Source organism: Saccopteryx leptura, chromosome 3 (assembly GCF_036850995.1).
Source record: "Saccopteryx leptura isolate mSacLep1 chromosome 3, mSacLep1_pri_phased_curated, whole genome shotgun sequence".
Taxonomy (NCBI): Eukaryota; Metazoa; Chordata; class Mammalia; order Chiroptera; family Emballonuridae; genus Saccopteryx; species Saccopteryx leptura.
The window spans coordinates 110,376,882-110,393,753 of NC_089505.1; the positions used below are offsets into that span (position 1 = coordinate 110,376,882).

At 51.6% G+C, this 16,872-nt stretch overlaps 1 protein-coding gene across 5 annotated transcripts in view; it reads right to left on the minus strand.

Moving 5' to 3' along the window:
- Positions 1-3,921: 3,921 nt before the first annotated feature.
- Positions 3,922-16,872, minus strand: part of KIAA0319L (KIAA0319 like) — a 105,030-nt gene continuing 92,079 nt past the window's right edge. For all 5 annotated transcript variants that reach the window (XM_066375830.1, XM_066375833.1, XM_066375831.1 and 2 more), the window contains exons 17-21: positions 16,323-16,465; positions 14,521-14,643; positions 13,873-13,963; positions 12,141-12,232; positions 3,922-5,136 (exon numbers count right to left, since the gene is read on the minus strand). In XM_066375830.1, coding sequence (XP_066231927.1) covers positions 4,949-5,136; positions 12,141-12,232; positions 13,873-13,963; positions 14,521-14,643; positions 16,323-16,465 — 637 coding nt within the window. In that variant the 3' untranslated portion in view covers positions 3,922-4,948. The remainder of the gene's footprint in view (positions 5,137-12,140; positions 12,233-13,872; positions 13,964-14,520; positions 14,644-16,322; positions 16,466-16,872) is intronic.

A 16,872-nucleotide genomic window follows, 5' to 3' on the forward strand; every position in this document is an offset into this window, starting at 1 on the left:
CTTTTCTCTGGATGCCATTTGCTTGAAATATCATCTTCCAGTTCTTCAGTTTGAGCCCGTGTTTGTCTTGGAAGCTGATCCTGCAGGCAACATATAGTTGGGATTTGTTTTTAGTGTATCCCACTCATCTATGCCTTTTGATTGGTGAGTTTAGTCCGTTTACATTTAGGGTGAGTATTGATATATGGAACTTACTGCAGACATTTTATCTTTTCTAGTTGCTTTTGTATCGCCATTCCCCCCCCCCCCCCCCCCCCTTGTGATTCTCTGTGTTAATTTGGTGGTTTTCTATGATTTTTAAATCTCCATTACCTTTTTCTTTTGTTTGGAATTTCAGCTCTGGAATTTTGTTTTGTAGTTACCATTAGGTTTATGTAAAATGTTTCCTTTATACAGTAGTCCTTTCAACAAGTCTTGTGATGAAGGTCTTGTGGTGGTAAATTCTCAGCTTTTGTCTGGGAAAGCCTTTTTTCTCCTTCATAACTAAAGAATAATTTGCTGGATTTATGATCCTTAGTTGATGGTTCCTTTCAATATTTTGAATGTTTCCCTCCACTCCTGTGTTGTAATGTCCTACTGTGAAATCTAATAATTTACTAGGGTTTCCTTTGTAAGTTATTCTCTTTTTTTGCCAGCTGCCTTGAGAATTCTTTGTCATTGATTTTCGACAGTTTGAATACAATGTGTCATGGAAACGTTCTTTTTGCATTGATATAATTAGGTTTTATGTTCATTTCCTCTGTTTAGAAGTCCAGTTCTTTCCATGGGCTTGGAAAGTGTTCTTTTCAGTTATTTGAGTAAGTTCTCCGTTCCTTTCTTTCTTCTGGTTACACCTGTTATCCTTAAATTGTTCTTTCTAATGTAGCCAGATCGTTTTCATAGGGTTCTTTCATTATAAACTCTTAGTTCTCTTCTCCCTCCTGGGTCATTTCTAGATTTCTGTCTTGGTGCTTTTTCTTTTTCTTCCATCTGGTCTGCTGTATTCCCAGTGCGCTCTGATGTGTTCGTCATCTCGTTTTTTGATTTCTTCAGCTCCAGAATTTGTTTGGTTCTTTTTATAGTTTCAGTCTCTTTAGTATAGTACTCCTTTTGTTCATTAGCTCCTTGAACTGCCTGAGTTTTCTTGCATATCATCGAGTTTCTTCATAGCCTCAATCTTGAATTCTTTGCCATTTAAATCACCATCTTCCATGATTTTGAGTTTGGTTTCTGGAGACCTCATTTTCTTTGTGCTCCCAAGTTACGTTGGTTGGTCATGGTATTTGATGGCGTATTTCTCTATATGCATCTGAGATCATTCTTTTCTTGTTTAGATGCTGTTTTGCTTACAACAATTCAGCAGATTGATAGGTAGGGTATTTTATTTTCCAGTGATGGTATTAATAAGTTTTTGTTTTTTCTTACCTGCAGCATTTGCACATCTGGGATTATGATAGAACAGCATTGCTCTGGTTAAAGGAAAGGCTGTGTACCTACTCCCCTCTGTTAAAGGGCACCCCATGTGGTGGGGGGAATATGGTGGATGGTAGAGGACTGGTTTTGCAAGGTCCCAGAGCTACCTCCTTTTCACTAATGTCTGCTGTCCCCACTGTTTAGGGGGCAGAGGTGTCTCCACTGTCTCTGCCAGGCTGTGCTGGGATGCGTGGGGCAACGGGAGCAAGTGTCCTTCATGGCTCTACCCTCCTGTCTGCAGTGGCGGTCAGTACCTCTCTGCAGCTTAGGGCAGCATAATCTCGAATGGCTGCTGTGGCAGCCTTAGCTGAGACGTCACTGTCCACCCTCCTAGTGTACTCGGGCCCAGGGAGGCTGGTGAGAGAAGGGAGCCTGCACCCATAATTCTAACCTAAGTTTTTTTTATAATGCATTGGCTAGTACAATAAAGTTTATTTCTCTCATGACAATCCACCGCCATTCTGGTGGAGCAGCTCTCTTCTAGAGGATGGCTCAGGAGGGGGCTCCCTCCATTTTTCTCCACCATGGCCGCAGAGTCCCTGGGGTGCTCCTCTGCTCTGGCCAGCAGACAGAGGAAAGGAATGGAGTCACAGAGTCACATGCCAGGGCTGAAAGTGGAATACCTCGCTCTGTCCATATTGTACAGTAGTCGGGAGGTATAGATCAGCGGTGTGTCTTGGAAAGGGATGCTTGTTCAGTGACCGGTTGGTCTCTGCCACACCCAACTTTAAGGGCTTCTCTCTGAGGTGCTTAAGAGGTACTGAGTGTCTGGGTACTTTCCCTCTGTCTACCAAACCCAACTTGCTTGCAAGTCTTAGAACTGAACTGCTAAAGGCTCCCTCATCGAGGGCATGGTATGGGTGCACAAATTACCTGAAATATTAATAAAAGATTGGCTGAATGTTTTTGTAAAAGGTTTATTGTATTGATTTGAGAGAGAGGGGGAGAGAAAGACAGGAACATCAATTTGCTCCTGTGTGCACCCTGACCAGGGATTGAACTGGCAACGTCTGCACTTTGGGACGATGCTCTAACCAACCAAGCTATCCGGCCAGAGCAGGACAGTTAAATATTCAAAAATTAAAACCTCCTGGTTGTGGGTTCCAGGTATCAGTATGGTTTAAAAGTGGCCAGGTGATTCTAATAGACAGCCAGCATGAAAACCACAGATGTTGATGCTCAGGAACGTGTTGATCAGAAGTGAGGAGGGGAGAAATCGGAAGTGTATATAGAAAGGTTAGGCTAGGGTACAGTTTTGAATCTGCACTGAGAATTGGAAAGAGAGCTGGCCAAGGCCTGTCCTTTTCTGTGAGAGGTAACTACTTTTTCCCCTGTGACCAAAATAGCCTGATTAATACCCTTCCATGTCAAACCTGAGCAACTCAGCGAGCATAAGAGTGGATAGCCACAGTCCCAGTGCTGGAAATCAGGTCACTAATACCAACCATCAACTGGAGGGTTACCATATTTCCCCATATATAAGACGCACCTTAATTTTGGGGCCCAAAATTTGAAAAAAAAATATTACATAAAGTTATTGAACTCAAGTTTTATTCACCATAAAATTCATACAAATCCTCATCACTGTCAAAACTCCCATCTATTAGCTTGTCCTCATCTGTGTCTGATGACAAATCACTGTCTTCATATATTGCCTCATCCACAGTTCCATCTATGGCATTTGAAATGCCACACTTCTTTAAAAAAAATCTATAACCACTATATAAGATGCACCCAGTTTTAGACCCTAAATTTTACAGAAAAGGATGTGTCTTATACATGGGGAAATACAGTACGTAGGTGGAAGCGGCTATAACAGTGGCCTAGGTTAACAAAGCCTGTATAGGGGCCCTTAAACTAAACACACATTCCATAAGAGTCGGGGCCTGATGGATGCTCCTGAATCTCTTCTAGGGGCTGATGGCCCGACTACACACACCTTTCCCTGTTTCCAGAGAGTAACTCAGTGTGCGTGACTGCCTCTGCAGCTCCTAGCACTTACCAGGGGGCCACAGGGAAGCTGGAAGAACAAGGATCAGTCTCTCCCCAGGCAGGAGGGCCAGGGCTGCAGCCTTCCAGCCCTAGGGGTTTTCTTTGAGTTTTGCTTCCTGGTAAGTTTTCTCTAAGCACATGGGTACCTACTGAGGTTCCAGAAATGCGAGGCTGCCCGCTATCTGGTGCTCCTCTGGCTATGCTAGGAAAGGCCCACACCGTGGCCGTTAGGCCCCAGGGCGAGGGGGAGCTGTAGGTAGGGAAGACAGGACAGAAGACTGCCCTTCCCTGGAAGCCAGGGCAGCTGGCCCGCAGGGGCCGCAGGAACGCCCTCCTCAGGCAGAGCAGCGGCGGGGGCGGCCACAGCGGTGATGCCAGGCCCCGGCTTCCCTGCCGGAGGCCATCACCTCTCCGGGACACACAGGTGGTTGGACCCATGGTACAGGTCAGTGACGGGCACAAAGCAGCACACTCGTGAACAATTAAATAGCGTGTTTAATCATCTCACAACAGACAGTAGTACAGTAGTATAAACTTTCATTTTAAAAAGTCACTTCCCCGAAGCGCCCATTCCTCAACACCCAGGTACCATGCTGAGGAAATGGCGGAGGGATCGGGAACTCTGTTCCAAGGAGCTGAAAGTCTTTCCAGGTCAAGGCTGCCTGCCTCGTGAGTAGCCGAGAGCCCTGTGAGGAGCTGATGCTCACACACTCCAGGAGTGCGTGCACACACACACGCACACGCACACGCGAGGTATGCAGAAGACGGGCGGACATAGGAAAAACAAAGTGGGGCGATCACACAAGTGCACTCTCATGCCACAGCCTTCTAGTCCGTGTGGTGGTCTCCGGGCACGGGGGTGGCCCGAGCCCTGAAGTGGCCAGCGCTGGCCAGAAGGGGAAGCATTCTGGGACACACAGCCAGTTCTCCCCTCATCTTGGACCAGAGCTCGTTTCTGCACTGCCAGCCCGGCATCTGCGGTGAGAAGGCACCACGTGCTCTGGGCCTGGTGAGCGAGCACACTCCACCCCAGAGAAGAGAACAGAGAACGTGGGGCAGGCTCTTGGAGCCAGGAGGCTGGTGGCGCTTGGTGCTGTGCCCAGCAGAATGGGGTCACAGCCAGGGCTCGCTGTGCAGGTGCCCTGGGGACGGCAACACTGCCACCGGGGAGCTGGAAAGGTGCCAGGAGCGGCTGCGCCCAGCCGTGGGGCAGGAAGGGGTTGCAGAAAAGGAGGCCCTGAGGTAAGGCTATTTGGGGCGGGGCCTACCAGACGGGTTTAAAAAGGAAACCTCCGTCTTCATTCACAGCTTGTTCAGGGGTTCCTGGAGTGTCTCTCTGGGTTCAGGTACCAGCAGCTCTGGCTGGGGATGATACAGGGGGAGGCGACCAGCAGATGCTGGGAGAACAGCTGCCTACCGAGAGGGGAGGCTTGAGAAGCAGCCTGGCAATGCTCGGCCCCCGGCACTGCCAACCCCTGCCCTGAGGAGACAGCCCGCTGGCTGGCTATAAGATCTCCTCCCGTGGGCTCCTGGCCTTAAGTGGGGTCTGTCCATTGGGCACGGAGCCATTCTGACCGTGCAAGAGTTTGCCCTTCTCTCTGTCTGGCCAAGTGAAGATGGCATCGTCACTGTCCAGCTCCGACTCGGAGTGCATCAGGCTGCTGCTCAGCACTGGGCCTTTCTGTTTGATGCCTGCAAGGAAGAGAAGGGACCCCAGTGTCAGAAGCACAAACCTCCCCCAGCTTGAGCCACACCCTGCAGCCAGCCTCCCAGCCTGAAGAGGAGCAAAGGACTGGGAGCCATGGTCCCCTCTCCTGGCTGCAAGAGGCCAAGGGCAGCTTCCTGAGTCCTCCCCGTGCTGGCCGGTGGGGACAGCCCCACAGGGGAGTCAGGAAACGAGGCCAGCGTTGCTGTGCTGATTGTCTCTCTCCAGTAGCTTTGGTGAGTGCCACCCAATGACAGTTTCTTCTTTCTCTTATATATGCAATGTTTTATCTCCCTTTATGAATAGGGTGGAGTTCTTGGGAGGCAGGAAAGCACAAGGAACAAGAATACAAACTGTAAAGAATGAGCTTTCACCAAGTCCTGGCTCAGCATGGACATGAAGTGCTGCCCAGAGTTCCTGACGCTGATGGAGCATGTGACCTCACTCTACAGCGGCGTTTGCTCAAGCGGGCTAACCTGCTCGGAGAGCCAGACTGGCAGGCCCAGCTGGCAGCTCATCAGAACACACAAATAAGGTCCCATAAGAAGCACCTGAGGCCCTGGCTGGTTGGTTCAGTGGTGGAGCGTCAGTCTGGCATGTGGAAGTCCCAGGTTCAATTCCCAGCCAGGGCACACAGGAGAAGTGCTCATCTGCTTCTCCACCTTCCCCCTCTCCTTTCTCTCTATGTCTCTCTTCCCCTCCCACAGCCAAGGCTCCATTGGTGCAAGGTTGGCCCAGGCGCTGAGGATGGCTCCATGGCCTCCGCCTCAGGCGCTAAAACAGCTCCAGTTGCAGCAGAGCAATGTCCCAGATGGGCAGAGCATCACCCCCTGGTGGGCATGCCGGGTGGATCCCAGTCAGACACATGGGGAAGTCTGTCTCTCTGCTTTCCCACTTCTCACTTCAGAAAAATACCAAAAAAAACCCCTACAAATAAAACCACGAAGCACCTGAGGTCAGAAAAGATGTCTGAGATTCCACAAGCCATGGAAGTCCCTTACTACTCTCCCTATGGCTGCAGAGGCCACACCATACTGTAGTCTGGCAATGGCTTTAGGGCAGATCCCCCCAGCGGCAAGACAGCTGCCTCCTGATACTCTCCAGAGGAGCAAAAGGAAAGCTGAGACAGCAGGACGAGGACCGGGAACTGCCAACAGCAAGCACCCAGCTTGGCAGTGCCCTGGGTCCTAGAACTGCCCACCCCCAAGAGGTGACCAGTCAGGTGAGGTGTGTTTGAATCGTCATCAAACAATCACTCTCCCTCCCCTGGTCCCACCCAGGTCCCCAGAAAACACTGAATGAGTGTGTGATGTGATTCTTGGCCATCATGCCTGCAGGCTGTGAATGCTGAGGACGGCCAGACCCGGACTGCATCTGCACCTCGGGCCACACCCTGCAGTCCTTGTCCTTCTCAGAGGTACCATTTGGGGACATGACTGCAGATAGCCACGCCACCCACTGATTCTTGAGACATCAAAGCAGCAGAGCCAAACACCACCAGCATCCCGGGCCCCTCCTCTATGGTGGGGGCAGCAGCCAACCAAGCCCAGGGGGCTCAAGGTCCTCAGAAAAACCAAGGCCAGGGGGCTCAAGGTCCTCAGAAAAACCAAGGCCAGGGGGCTCAAGGTCCTCAGAAAAACCAAGGCCAGGGGGCTCAAGGTCCTCAGAAAAACCAAGGCCAGGGGGCTCAAGGTCCTCAAAACCCTGCTTTGCCCCCGAAGATGAAATGCCCCTGCCTCCTGTGCTCCCGGTGGCTTCCCCTTCCCTCTATCCCCACAGCCCTGCTGGGCACAGCAGCAGAGGCCAGGAGCCCGCGGGGGCACCACGCTCCCGGCACACAGCACAGCACAACACAGCACGCCCTCTGATCACGGCTGCTGCTCTGCTTGGAGAACTGAGTGGACTTCACTCACGAAACAGGACGGGTAACATCAATGGGGGCTGAACAGACATATCTATGAATCAGCAGTTCCATTCCTAGATCTACACTGAACAGGAACCCACACAGATGCCCAATTAAGGACGTGGCAGGACATTTACAGCAGCACTCTTAGTAATAGCCAACATGGAAAGGAAGAAATCCCCATCGACAATATGCCTGATGAATAAAAATACTCACTCAATGGAAATTATACAGCAATGAGCATAAACTATTGCTATATGCGATATATGGATGAATGCCAGACATGGACTGTTGAGTGCAAGGAGCCAACACAGTGATTCCATTTCTGTGAACTACTCCAAAATGTCAGGAGTAAGGGGGGCAGCGGGGACAGGCAGCAGCTGGGAGGAAGCACAAAGGAGGCACTTGGCGGGGGTGGGGGGGTGGGGGGGTGACATGGCTGGTTCAGTTGGGAAAATCCATTAAGCTGTGTTTGATTTTCTGTACATACTAGGCTGGACCACAAAACACTGCCATTTTTAAATATCAGCAATTTCACATGGTTCAAACTAATATACATCAATAGAATTTTTTAATCAATAGACTAGCGAAACCAAATAAAAAATAACAGCTGTTGAATGTGAACCACATCTCCCAGGGCAGGCAGTCCCCACACTCCGCCTGGTGGACTTCGTGCCCAAGAGCTTCCTTGGGTGGGACCGTCTATTTCCAGTCACGCATCATCCAGGCTTCCTGCAGCTCCCAGACCCTACACACGTCCTCTTCCTCACAACATGACCCACTATGTCTACTCTTCAAGCGGAACTTCTTCAGTTCTGTGCCTTCCACAACGTGGTCTTGAATCCCATTCCTGACCCTACTAGTGACCCTGCTCTGGGTTGCACCTGCTAACCCACAGAGCCCAGAAAAGAGCCAGGGCTTCTGGGCTGGTTGGACCCACCCCAAAACCAAGGGTAGTCTTGGGACACTGCCGTCAAGGGAAGCCCTGCTGAGCCTCATCCCCTTTCCCCGCGGTGACACAGGCGCACTGGCCGCCCGTAGCTGCTCCTCGCCACCCTCCCCTCCACACGATGCCTGCCATCTGCCCTGGGCCCGCTTCCCACTGTGCCTTTCAACCAGCACTTCCAGTGCCGCCAGCCGCTTCTCCCGCCCCGGCCCCGGCCTCGGCCTCAGAAGTGTGGGAGTTCCATTTACACACCCCTCTCCTCCCTGCCCCTCCCGCCACCCTTCTCAGGAACCTCGCCTGGACCTTCTGCTTCTCTGCCCACAGATTTGCTCCTGAACTCCAGCCGAGGAAGTCGTGTCTTCTAACCCTCATCCTGCGGCTTCTCCCCTTGTCTTTGTTCAACTTCCACATGGATTGAAATATTTAGGGCCTCCATTTCCTCTCAGCCTGCTCTAAAAACCTGCATTTCCATGTCTGCCATCACCCCGCACTCCGGCTCTTTAGGTGACCAGAAACCTGCCCTGCGGCAAGCCCGCTGAGGCTCCTTCATGGTGCCCCCGCCCCTGGACAGCGTGCTTAGGCTCCTCAGCGCCAGGCCCCTCTTTCATCCCTCAACATTCTCCCCACAAGGGAGTTCATCTGCTTGTGGTGCTGACGTCACCAGCACGCAGAAGCTTCCGTTGACTCGTCTAGTCCTAGTTGTTCTGCTGAATTCAATTCAATTCATCTCTCACCCAAACCCCACTGCACCAGATGTCCTAATTCTGTCAAAGGTGCTAACATTCCTGCCTCTCAGGTCGGAAGTCGGCGGTGACCTTCCTATCCCTCCATCCCAAGGACGCGATGCCGTTTAAGCCATCATCACCAGCTCCTCGACCACTGCAGAAACCTTGCTGGCCTCCACCTGTAACGTCTCCCCTTCAATCAAAATGTCATTAATTTTCTGAACTTCTCATCACCATCAAAATAAATGCTTAATTCCTGGCCCTGGCCGGTTGGCTCAGTGGTAGAGCGTTGGCCTGGTGTATGGCTGTTCCGGGTTTGATTCCCTGTCAGGGCACACAGGAGAAGTGACCATCTGCTTCTCCACCCCTCCCCCTCTCCGCACCTCTTGCAGACATAGCTCGAATGGTTCAAGAAATTTGGCCCCAGGAGCTGAGGATGGCTCCATGGGCTCTCCTCAGGTGCTGAAATAGCTCAGTTGCCAAGCAACAGGGCAGCAGCCCCAGATGGGCAGAGCATCACCCTGTAGGGGACTTGCTGGGTGGATCCTGGTCCAGATGCATGCAGGAGTCTCTCTCTGCCTCCCCGCCTCTCACTTAATTTTTTTTTCTTTTTTCTTTTGTATCTTTCTGAAGCTGGAAATGGGTAGAGACAGTCAGACAGACCCCGCATACGCCCGACTGGGATCCACCTGGTACGCCCACCAGGGGTGACGCTCTGCCCACCAGGGGGCGATGCTCTGCCCCTCTGGGGCATTGCTCTGCTGCAACCAGAGCCACTCAAGCGCCTGGGGCAGAGGCCAAGGAGCTATCCCCAGCGCCCGGGCCATCTTTGCTCCAATGGAGCCTCGGCTGCGGGAGGGGAAGAGAGAGACAGAGAGGAAGGAGAGGGGAAGGGGTGGAGAAGCAGATGGGCGCTTTTCCTGTGTGCCCTGGCCGGGAATCGAACCCGGGATTTCTGCACGCCAGGCCGACGCTCTTACCACTGAGCCAACCAGCCAGGGCTTCATTTTTTTTTTTTAAATAAACAATTCCTTAGGTTGATGTTCAAACCCTTCCACAGTCTGGTCCCTGTCGCTCTTCCAGCCTCCTTTCCCCATCCCTATTCACAACGGCTCTGCACAAGCCCTCCATCTCCCACCTTTCCTCCAGGCTTTCTCATCCCAGGGACTGGCATCACACCCCCCCCACACACACGTGCTCAGAGAAGCAGCTCAGGAACCATCTTCCTCTCACAGCCCTCAGCCCACATATCAAGTCTCCCCCAGACTGCCCAGCCTCTGTCTGCCTCTGTCCCTCCATCACCACCACGAGGACATTCTATTGAGTCTCCTCTCGCTCGCTCTTCCCCTCCAATTCCTTCACGGAAGCCACAGTTGTATTTTTAAAATTAAATCGTATCGCACCAGCTGCCCCTTACAAACTATCCGTGGCTCCCACTGCTCTCAGAAGGAACCCACAGCAGGTCTCGTCCAGCCGCACGCCCCTCGCCCCACGCTCATGTCGCCTCCTACTTGCCCAGATGCCCACTGCTCCTGCCAGCAGCTGGGCCTTCACCAACCTGGCTCCTTTGCCTGAAATGCTATTTCCCAGTCTTTACATGGCTAATGCCTATAGTCCCTTGGGTCTCAGCCTGTCACTCTTTTTTTTTTCTTTGTTTTTTTTTTAATTTATTTATTTATTCATTATTAGAGAGGAGAAACAGAGAGGGAGAGAGAGGAGAGAGAGACAGAGAGAGAGAAGGGGGAGGAGCTGGAAGCATCAACTCCCATATGTGCCTTGACCAGGCAAGCCCAGGGTTTTGAACCTGAGACCTCAGCATTTCCAGGTCGACGCTTTATCCACTGCGCTACCACAGGTCAGGCAGCCTGTCACTCTTTATAAAGACCTTTCATTATCACATTTGTGTGTATTTGTGAGTTTGTCTGTTTAATGTTTATCTGATGCTAAAGTGCGCATGAGTGAAGTTGTCTGTCTGCTTTACCATAACACAAGTGGGTCTGGCACAGGGCCTGGTACACAGCGTCTCAACCATCCTCGCAGATGAGTAAGACACAGTTCCTGTCCTCAAGGATTCCACTGACTGGTAAGGAGACAGACACAATCACTAATGAAACACAGTGAAATGCCAAACCAGACGTGGGAGAGGGTGAGCGCGACTTTAATTAGCAGGTTAAGGGAGGGTTGAGAAAGAGTTTCCTGGACAGAGATGTGAACCCGCAGACAAAGTGCTGTAAGCTCGCTGAGGCAGTGCCCTCCAGACTGAAAGTAAGCCGCTGAAGGAAGGATTCCAGGGGGTGGGAAACCCTTGTAAGCAGCATAAGAACAACGCTGGCCGCTGTGGGGAGGGTGGGCTGTGCACATTTTTACCTCAGGCCCCATTCCCATCAGCACGTGGGTCCCCGTCCACGCGTGGGTCCCCGTCCCTGTGTGGGTCCCATCCCCACGTGGGTCCCCGTCCGCACGTGGGTCCCTGTCCCTGTGTGGGTCCCGTCCCTGTGTGGGTCCCTGTCCCTGTGTGGGTCCTGTCCCTGCGTGGGTCCCCGTCTGCGTGTGGGTCCCCGTCCGCGTGTGGGTTCCCGTTCCCACGTGGGTTCTCGGCTGTACTTCTCTGTGTGTGAGCCCAGCGCCCCCAGGTGCCACCGCACAGCGTTCTCCAACTGAGCTGCCCGGGGACAGAGCCCGACTGCCCGTGAGCATTCATCTGCGGGTAAGTCCTCTCTCCCTCACTGCACTGACGAGGAGGAAGCTTGTCTTAGAACTCTCTGTGTTCCCCTACCAAGAGCTGATGAACAGTACTTTGTAATAGAAACTGTTCCACTTGCAGTGTTTAGAAATAGCGCCACACAGAGTCCAGTTTCCACAAACAGACAATGCCTGTCCTGCGGCACCCGTGCTGGGTGGAAAGCTCAGCGAGCAGGAGCCCAGCCGAGGAAGGGGGGCCTCTGCCGTCCTGCTCTCCTAGCCCGCACACAGAACCCCGGGGCCCTGCCCTCCTGCCTGCTCTGGCACCGCTCAGTCCCGCAGAAAGACCGTGACAGGCGGTCAGCTGGCAGACACTGGTTTTGATCGCATCATCGCCCCCTTCTTGTCTGCCCAAAGGAGAGACCATGGTGTCCGAGCCTGAAGAGCTAAACGCCAGGACAGAATCCTGAGGGGAATAAGCAGAAAAGGAAAGCAAGAGGGCTCGCCCGGTGTAAAGTGCCAGGACTGCTGAGAGGGGCGCGCCAGAGCGGGCCAGCAGGCGGCTCTGCTGCCACGGGGCCACGTCAGCCCTCGCCTTCCTCAGATGGGAGACAAGGTGCTTTTCCAGCCCAAACAGCTGCTGGGGACACATTTGTGGGGACACTAGTGACAGTGGCTCTTCACAAACAATGCACAAATCTGGATGCCCCAAGCCCCAGGTCCCAGGGCCTCTACCTGCTTGGGAGGTTGGCTTCAGTTCCAGGCTTTCCTGATCCGTCGCATCCAGGATCTTGTACTTGCTTTTTCTCTTGGGTTTTCCTTTTTGCCTGAAAAACACAATCCCGCCCCTGCTCAGGAAAGAGGCTGTGTGTGGAGTTCTGGTAGCCCCCCACTACAGGCTGACTCTCAGCTCTGCCACTTACCTGTGAGTCCACAGACAGGTGATACACTTCCCTATTTGAAAGATGGGAGAAGGTGGCCATGCATATTAAAGCAGAAGTTACCAGATGATGTTTATGTGGTGCTCAGCACACAGTAAATGTGGAAATCAGGCCCTGGCCGGTTGGCTCAGTGGTAGAGCATCGGCCTGGCATGCAGGAGTCCCGGGTTCGATTCCCAGCCGGGGCACACAGGAGAAGCGCCTATCTGCTTCTCCACCCCTCCCCCCCTCCTTTCTCTCTGTCTCTCTCTTCCCCTCTGGCAGCCAAGGCTCCATTGGAGCAAAGTTGGCCTTGGCACTGAGGACGTCTCCATGGCTTCTGCCTCAGGCACTACAATGGCTCTGATTGCAGCGGAGCAACACCCCAGATGGGCAGAGCATTGCCCCTTGGTGGGCATGCTGGGTGGATCCTTGTTGGGCGCATGCAGGAGTCTGTCTGTCTGTCTGCCTCCCCCCACCCCCACCGCTTCTCACTTTGGAAAAATACAAAAAAAAAGTGGAAATCATACGTATTAATGAAAACCACAATAAGCACTACCATTAAATATTGTAATACTAGATAGGAAGACCAAATGAAAAACCTATAACATGTAACCAGACTAACTGTGTGAAAAGTGTACATCAGGGGTCCACAAACTTTTAACACAGGGGCCAGTTCACTGTCCCTCAGACCGTTGGAGGGCCAGACTATAAAAAAAAACTATGAACAAATCCCTATGCACACTGCACATATCTTATTTTAAAGTAAAAAAACAAAATGGGAACAAATACAATATTTAAAATAAAGAACAAGTAAATTTAAATCAACAAACTGACCAGTATTTCAATGGGAACTATGGGCCTGCTTCTGGCTAATGAGATGGTCAATGTCTGGTTCCATATTTGTCACTGCTAGCCATAACAACTGATAAAACCTGCTTCCGGAGCCGTGACGTGTGCGTCCTGCATCATCGGAAGTAGTACTGTACGTGAGCGACCCTGCACTTTGCCGCACCGCCACATACAGGACTCCAGGATGTATCCTGTGCTCCTCTCACTGACCACCAATGAAAGAGGTGCCCCTTCTGGAAGTGTGGCGGGGGCTGGATAAATGGGCTCAGGGGGCCGCATGCGGCCGGGCCGTAGTTTGGGGACCCCTGGTGTACATGAATCCCAATAGGAAACTGGGAGAAAGTGAAGAGCTCGTGGTGGGTGGTGGGGCTGAGGTACGAGCGTTCAGGGACAAACACCCTAGATCTGTGATCGAGGGCCACACCCAGGCCTGCCCCCTCCCGCCCTGGCCACACATCCTGGGCAGCTGATCTGCACGCTGCCAGCCCCTGGCTGGAGGATTGTGCTGCTGCCCTCGTAGTGGCAGAGGGTGAGGAGAACCTCCCTGCGCATGTGCTGGGGGGCCACACTGCTGAGCAGTGTCAGGAAGGAAGGAACCAGGACTTAGCACCTTCCACGTGGAACGGGCCACACACCTCTGATGCATGACTACACGACTAGAAGCCCGAATGCATTTCCAAGGAGACTCCATCTTACCTCTTACAACAACAGATCACAGTCCAGGACAGGGTTCCCAAGGCAACAACAATGACAAAGCAAGCAATGATAACATATAACACGCTCCACTCTGCCAAGAAAAACAAAATGGTCAGGTTTGTGGAGAGAAAGGAAAGAGAGAGGTCTGGGTTGTCCCCACCTTGGGCAAGAGTGGCTTCACTGTCAATAAGAATGACCCCGAGTGCCCCCAGGAAGGTGAGACCTCGGAGCTGACAGCAGCTAAAGCTTTGCGCTCCTGAACTGCCCCTGTTCTCTGGGTCCCTCTGAGGCCCGGGGCAGTAGGGCAGCTGACAGGAGCTTGACAGAGGGGAGGGGGGACAGTGAGCTGAGGGCTCCCATTAGGCATGGCGTGTGGGCACCCCGAAAACACAGGCCTATCCCCGGTCTAATGCAGGCTACAGTTTGCAGCCAGTACGATTTAAGCTTGGTTCTTACAAAACTGCTTCAGAGCTCTCCTTTAACCTTGAGCAAGTGTAGAGGAAAGAAGTAAAAATCCTCTGCAAACAGAAAATACACCAAGTTCTTCTCACTTGCTCATCTGCCTCGGAAACACCAACACCCACCCACTCGACGCAGTGCCACAGTCGGCGCCAAGTCAGCTGGCACAGTGCCCCGCGGAACACTCACCACAGTTGCTGTCTCCATCCCTCAGCTGCACCTTGATGAGATTCTCCATCCAGAAAGGGTCACAGATGCAGCGTTTGGTAAATGAATCACAGCGGCCGTGGTCGGAACAGTTCAACTGGCATGCTGAAAGCAGCAGGAAAGAAAGACAACGGGAGTCAGTGTGCCCGGGAGGCAGGAAGGCCCCAGTTCAGGGGCCTGGGGTGAAGTTTCCTGAAGACCTGCCCCAAGAGCTTCTACAGCTTGGGCACACTGTCACCAACATCATCACGGTCGGGTAACACTAGAGCACTTAGGCCCCAGACTGCTTTTACTTTTTTCTGTATATCAGCAGTTCTTAATTTATTGATTGATTTTAGCGAGACAGGAAGGAAGGGACAGGGAAGAAGAGAGGGAGGAAGGAGGGAGGAGGAGAGAGAAACATCAATTTGTTGTTCTACTTACTTATGCATTCATTGGTTGATTGTTTTTGTTTTTTTAGGAGGGGAGATAGTGAGACAGACTCCCACATGCACCCAACCAGGATCCACCTGGCAACCCTGTCTGGGGCCAATGCTCAGACCAACTGAGCTATCCTCAGCGCCTAGGGCCATGCTCAAACCAATCAAGCCACTGGCTGTGGGAGGGGAAATGGAGGGTCAGAGAAGCAGATGGTTGCTTCTCCTGTGTACCCTGACCAGAGACCAAACCTACGATGTCCACATGCCAGTAAGATGCTCTATCGATTGAGCCACCGGCCAGGGACCATTGCTTGATTCTTATATGTGCCTGACTAGGGATCAAACTGACAACCCTGGTATATTGGAATGATGTTTTAACAAACTGAGCCACCTGGCCAGGGCCGAGGTGTTATTTTTGGCTGAGTTTTTTTTCCTTTGCTTAATCCCTTTACCTTTTTCACTCAGCCCCACCCCCCACCCCTCTGACAGCTGTCGGTCTGTCCTCTGTACCTATGAGTCTGTTTCTATTTTGTTAGTTTTGTTCATTAGATTCCACATATAAGTGAAATCATATCGAAGAAATAGGTGCAGGGAGGAGAGAGAGAGAGAGAGAGAGAGAGGGTAAGAAGCATCAACTCATAGCTGCTGTACCTTAGTTGTTCATTGGTTGTTTCTTATATGAGCCTTGACCGGGGGGCTACAGCATTCCAGGTCAATGCTCTAGCCACTGTGCAACCACAGATCAGGCAAATCATATGGTATTTTTCTTCCTTTGACCTAATTCACTTAGCATAATACACTCAATGTCCCTCCATGCTGTTGCAAAAAATAACATTTCCTTCTTTTTTACGGCCAAGTAGTCCACTGTGTAAATGTACCGCCGCTTTTTTTACCCACTCAAAAGCATGTGATTTTCCAAATAATATATGTGTGCTTTTACTAAAACATGAAGTAGCAAGATCTAGAAATGGGTCTAAGAACTGATAACTTTGAAGTAATAATGAGTGAAAATATTTCTTCATGTTGTGTGATACAAAATTACCTGTGATTTCCACTGCCTCAAAGTCATGGATTCTATTAATAACACTGTCATGTGTTGCCTACCTTTATAATTGAGGGAAATAATAAATTTCAGTTAGAGATAAGTGAAAAGAATGATGAAATTTTTTCTCATTCAAATTTACAGCCCCTCTGAACACTGTCTCAGAGGTCCGTGGACCCCAGGTTAAGAACCTGTCCAAGTCAGGAGGAAAGAGATTTCTCCATGTGCCGGGGGAACAGGAGCTGAAGCCCCAGGACAGCGGGGATGGACAGGTGAGCCTGGGCACTGGGCAGGCTCCTGTCCCCACCCCCCGAAGTACTCACTGACAGTGTAGATTTCCAGGGCTCTGAAGACCAGAAAGTCTGCCTTTTGCTTCCGCAGCTCATTCTTGAGCATCGCTGCCACCTCATGGCCCTTGAAGATCTGGTGGGGAGGCTCATTTTGAACAAAAAATACCATCTTGGTGCTGCAGAGACATGCGACAGTATGTGTGGATGAGCGGAAGCTGTCAACAGCAACAGCAGTGGCTACCATTTGCTAAGTGCCTCTGCTTGTGCCAGACCTGGTGCTAAGTACTGCGTGCATTCTCTCATAGCAAGTCAATGAGAAAGGCGGTATCAGTGACTGTTCCGTTTAACAAAGGACAACACTGGGGCTCAGAGGGGTTAAGCAACTTGCCCAAGGTCACACAGTTAATTTTGGCAGGGCCAGATCCCAACCCTGACACATCTGACTCCAAAGCCTATGCTTTCAGAAATGCCCCAAGCTGCCTCAGCTGACAAGACCCATTCCATACAGGTAACTGGAGGTCAGGAAAATGGGGATTTGGTTATGACTACATCCCTTCTGTCAGCTAAGACTGTGGTACTGTTG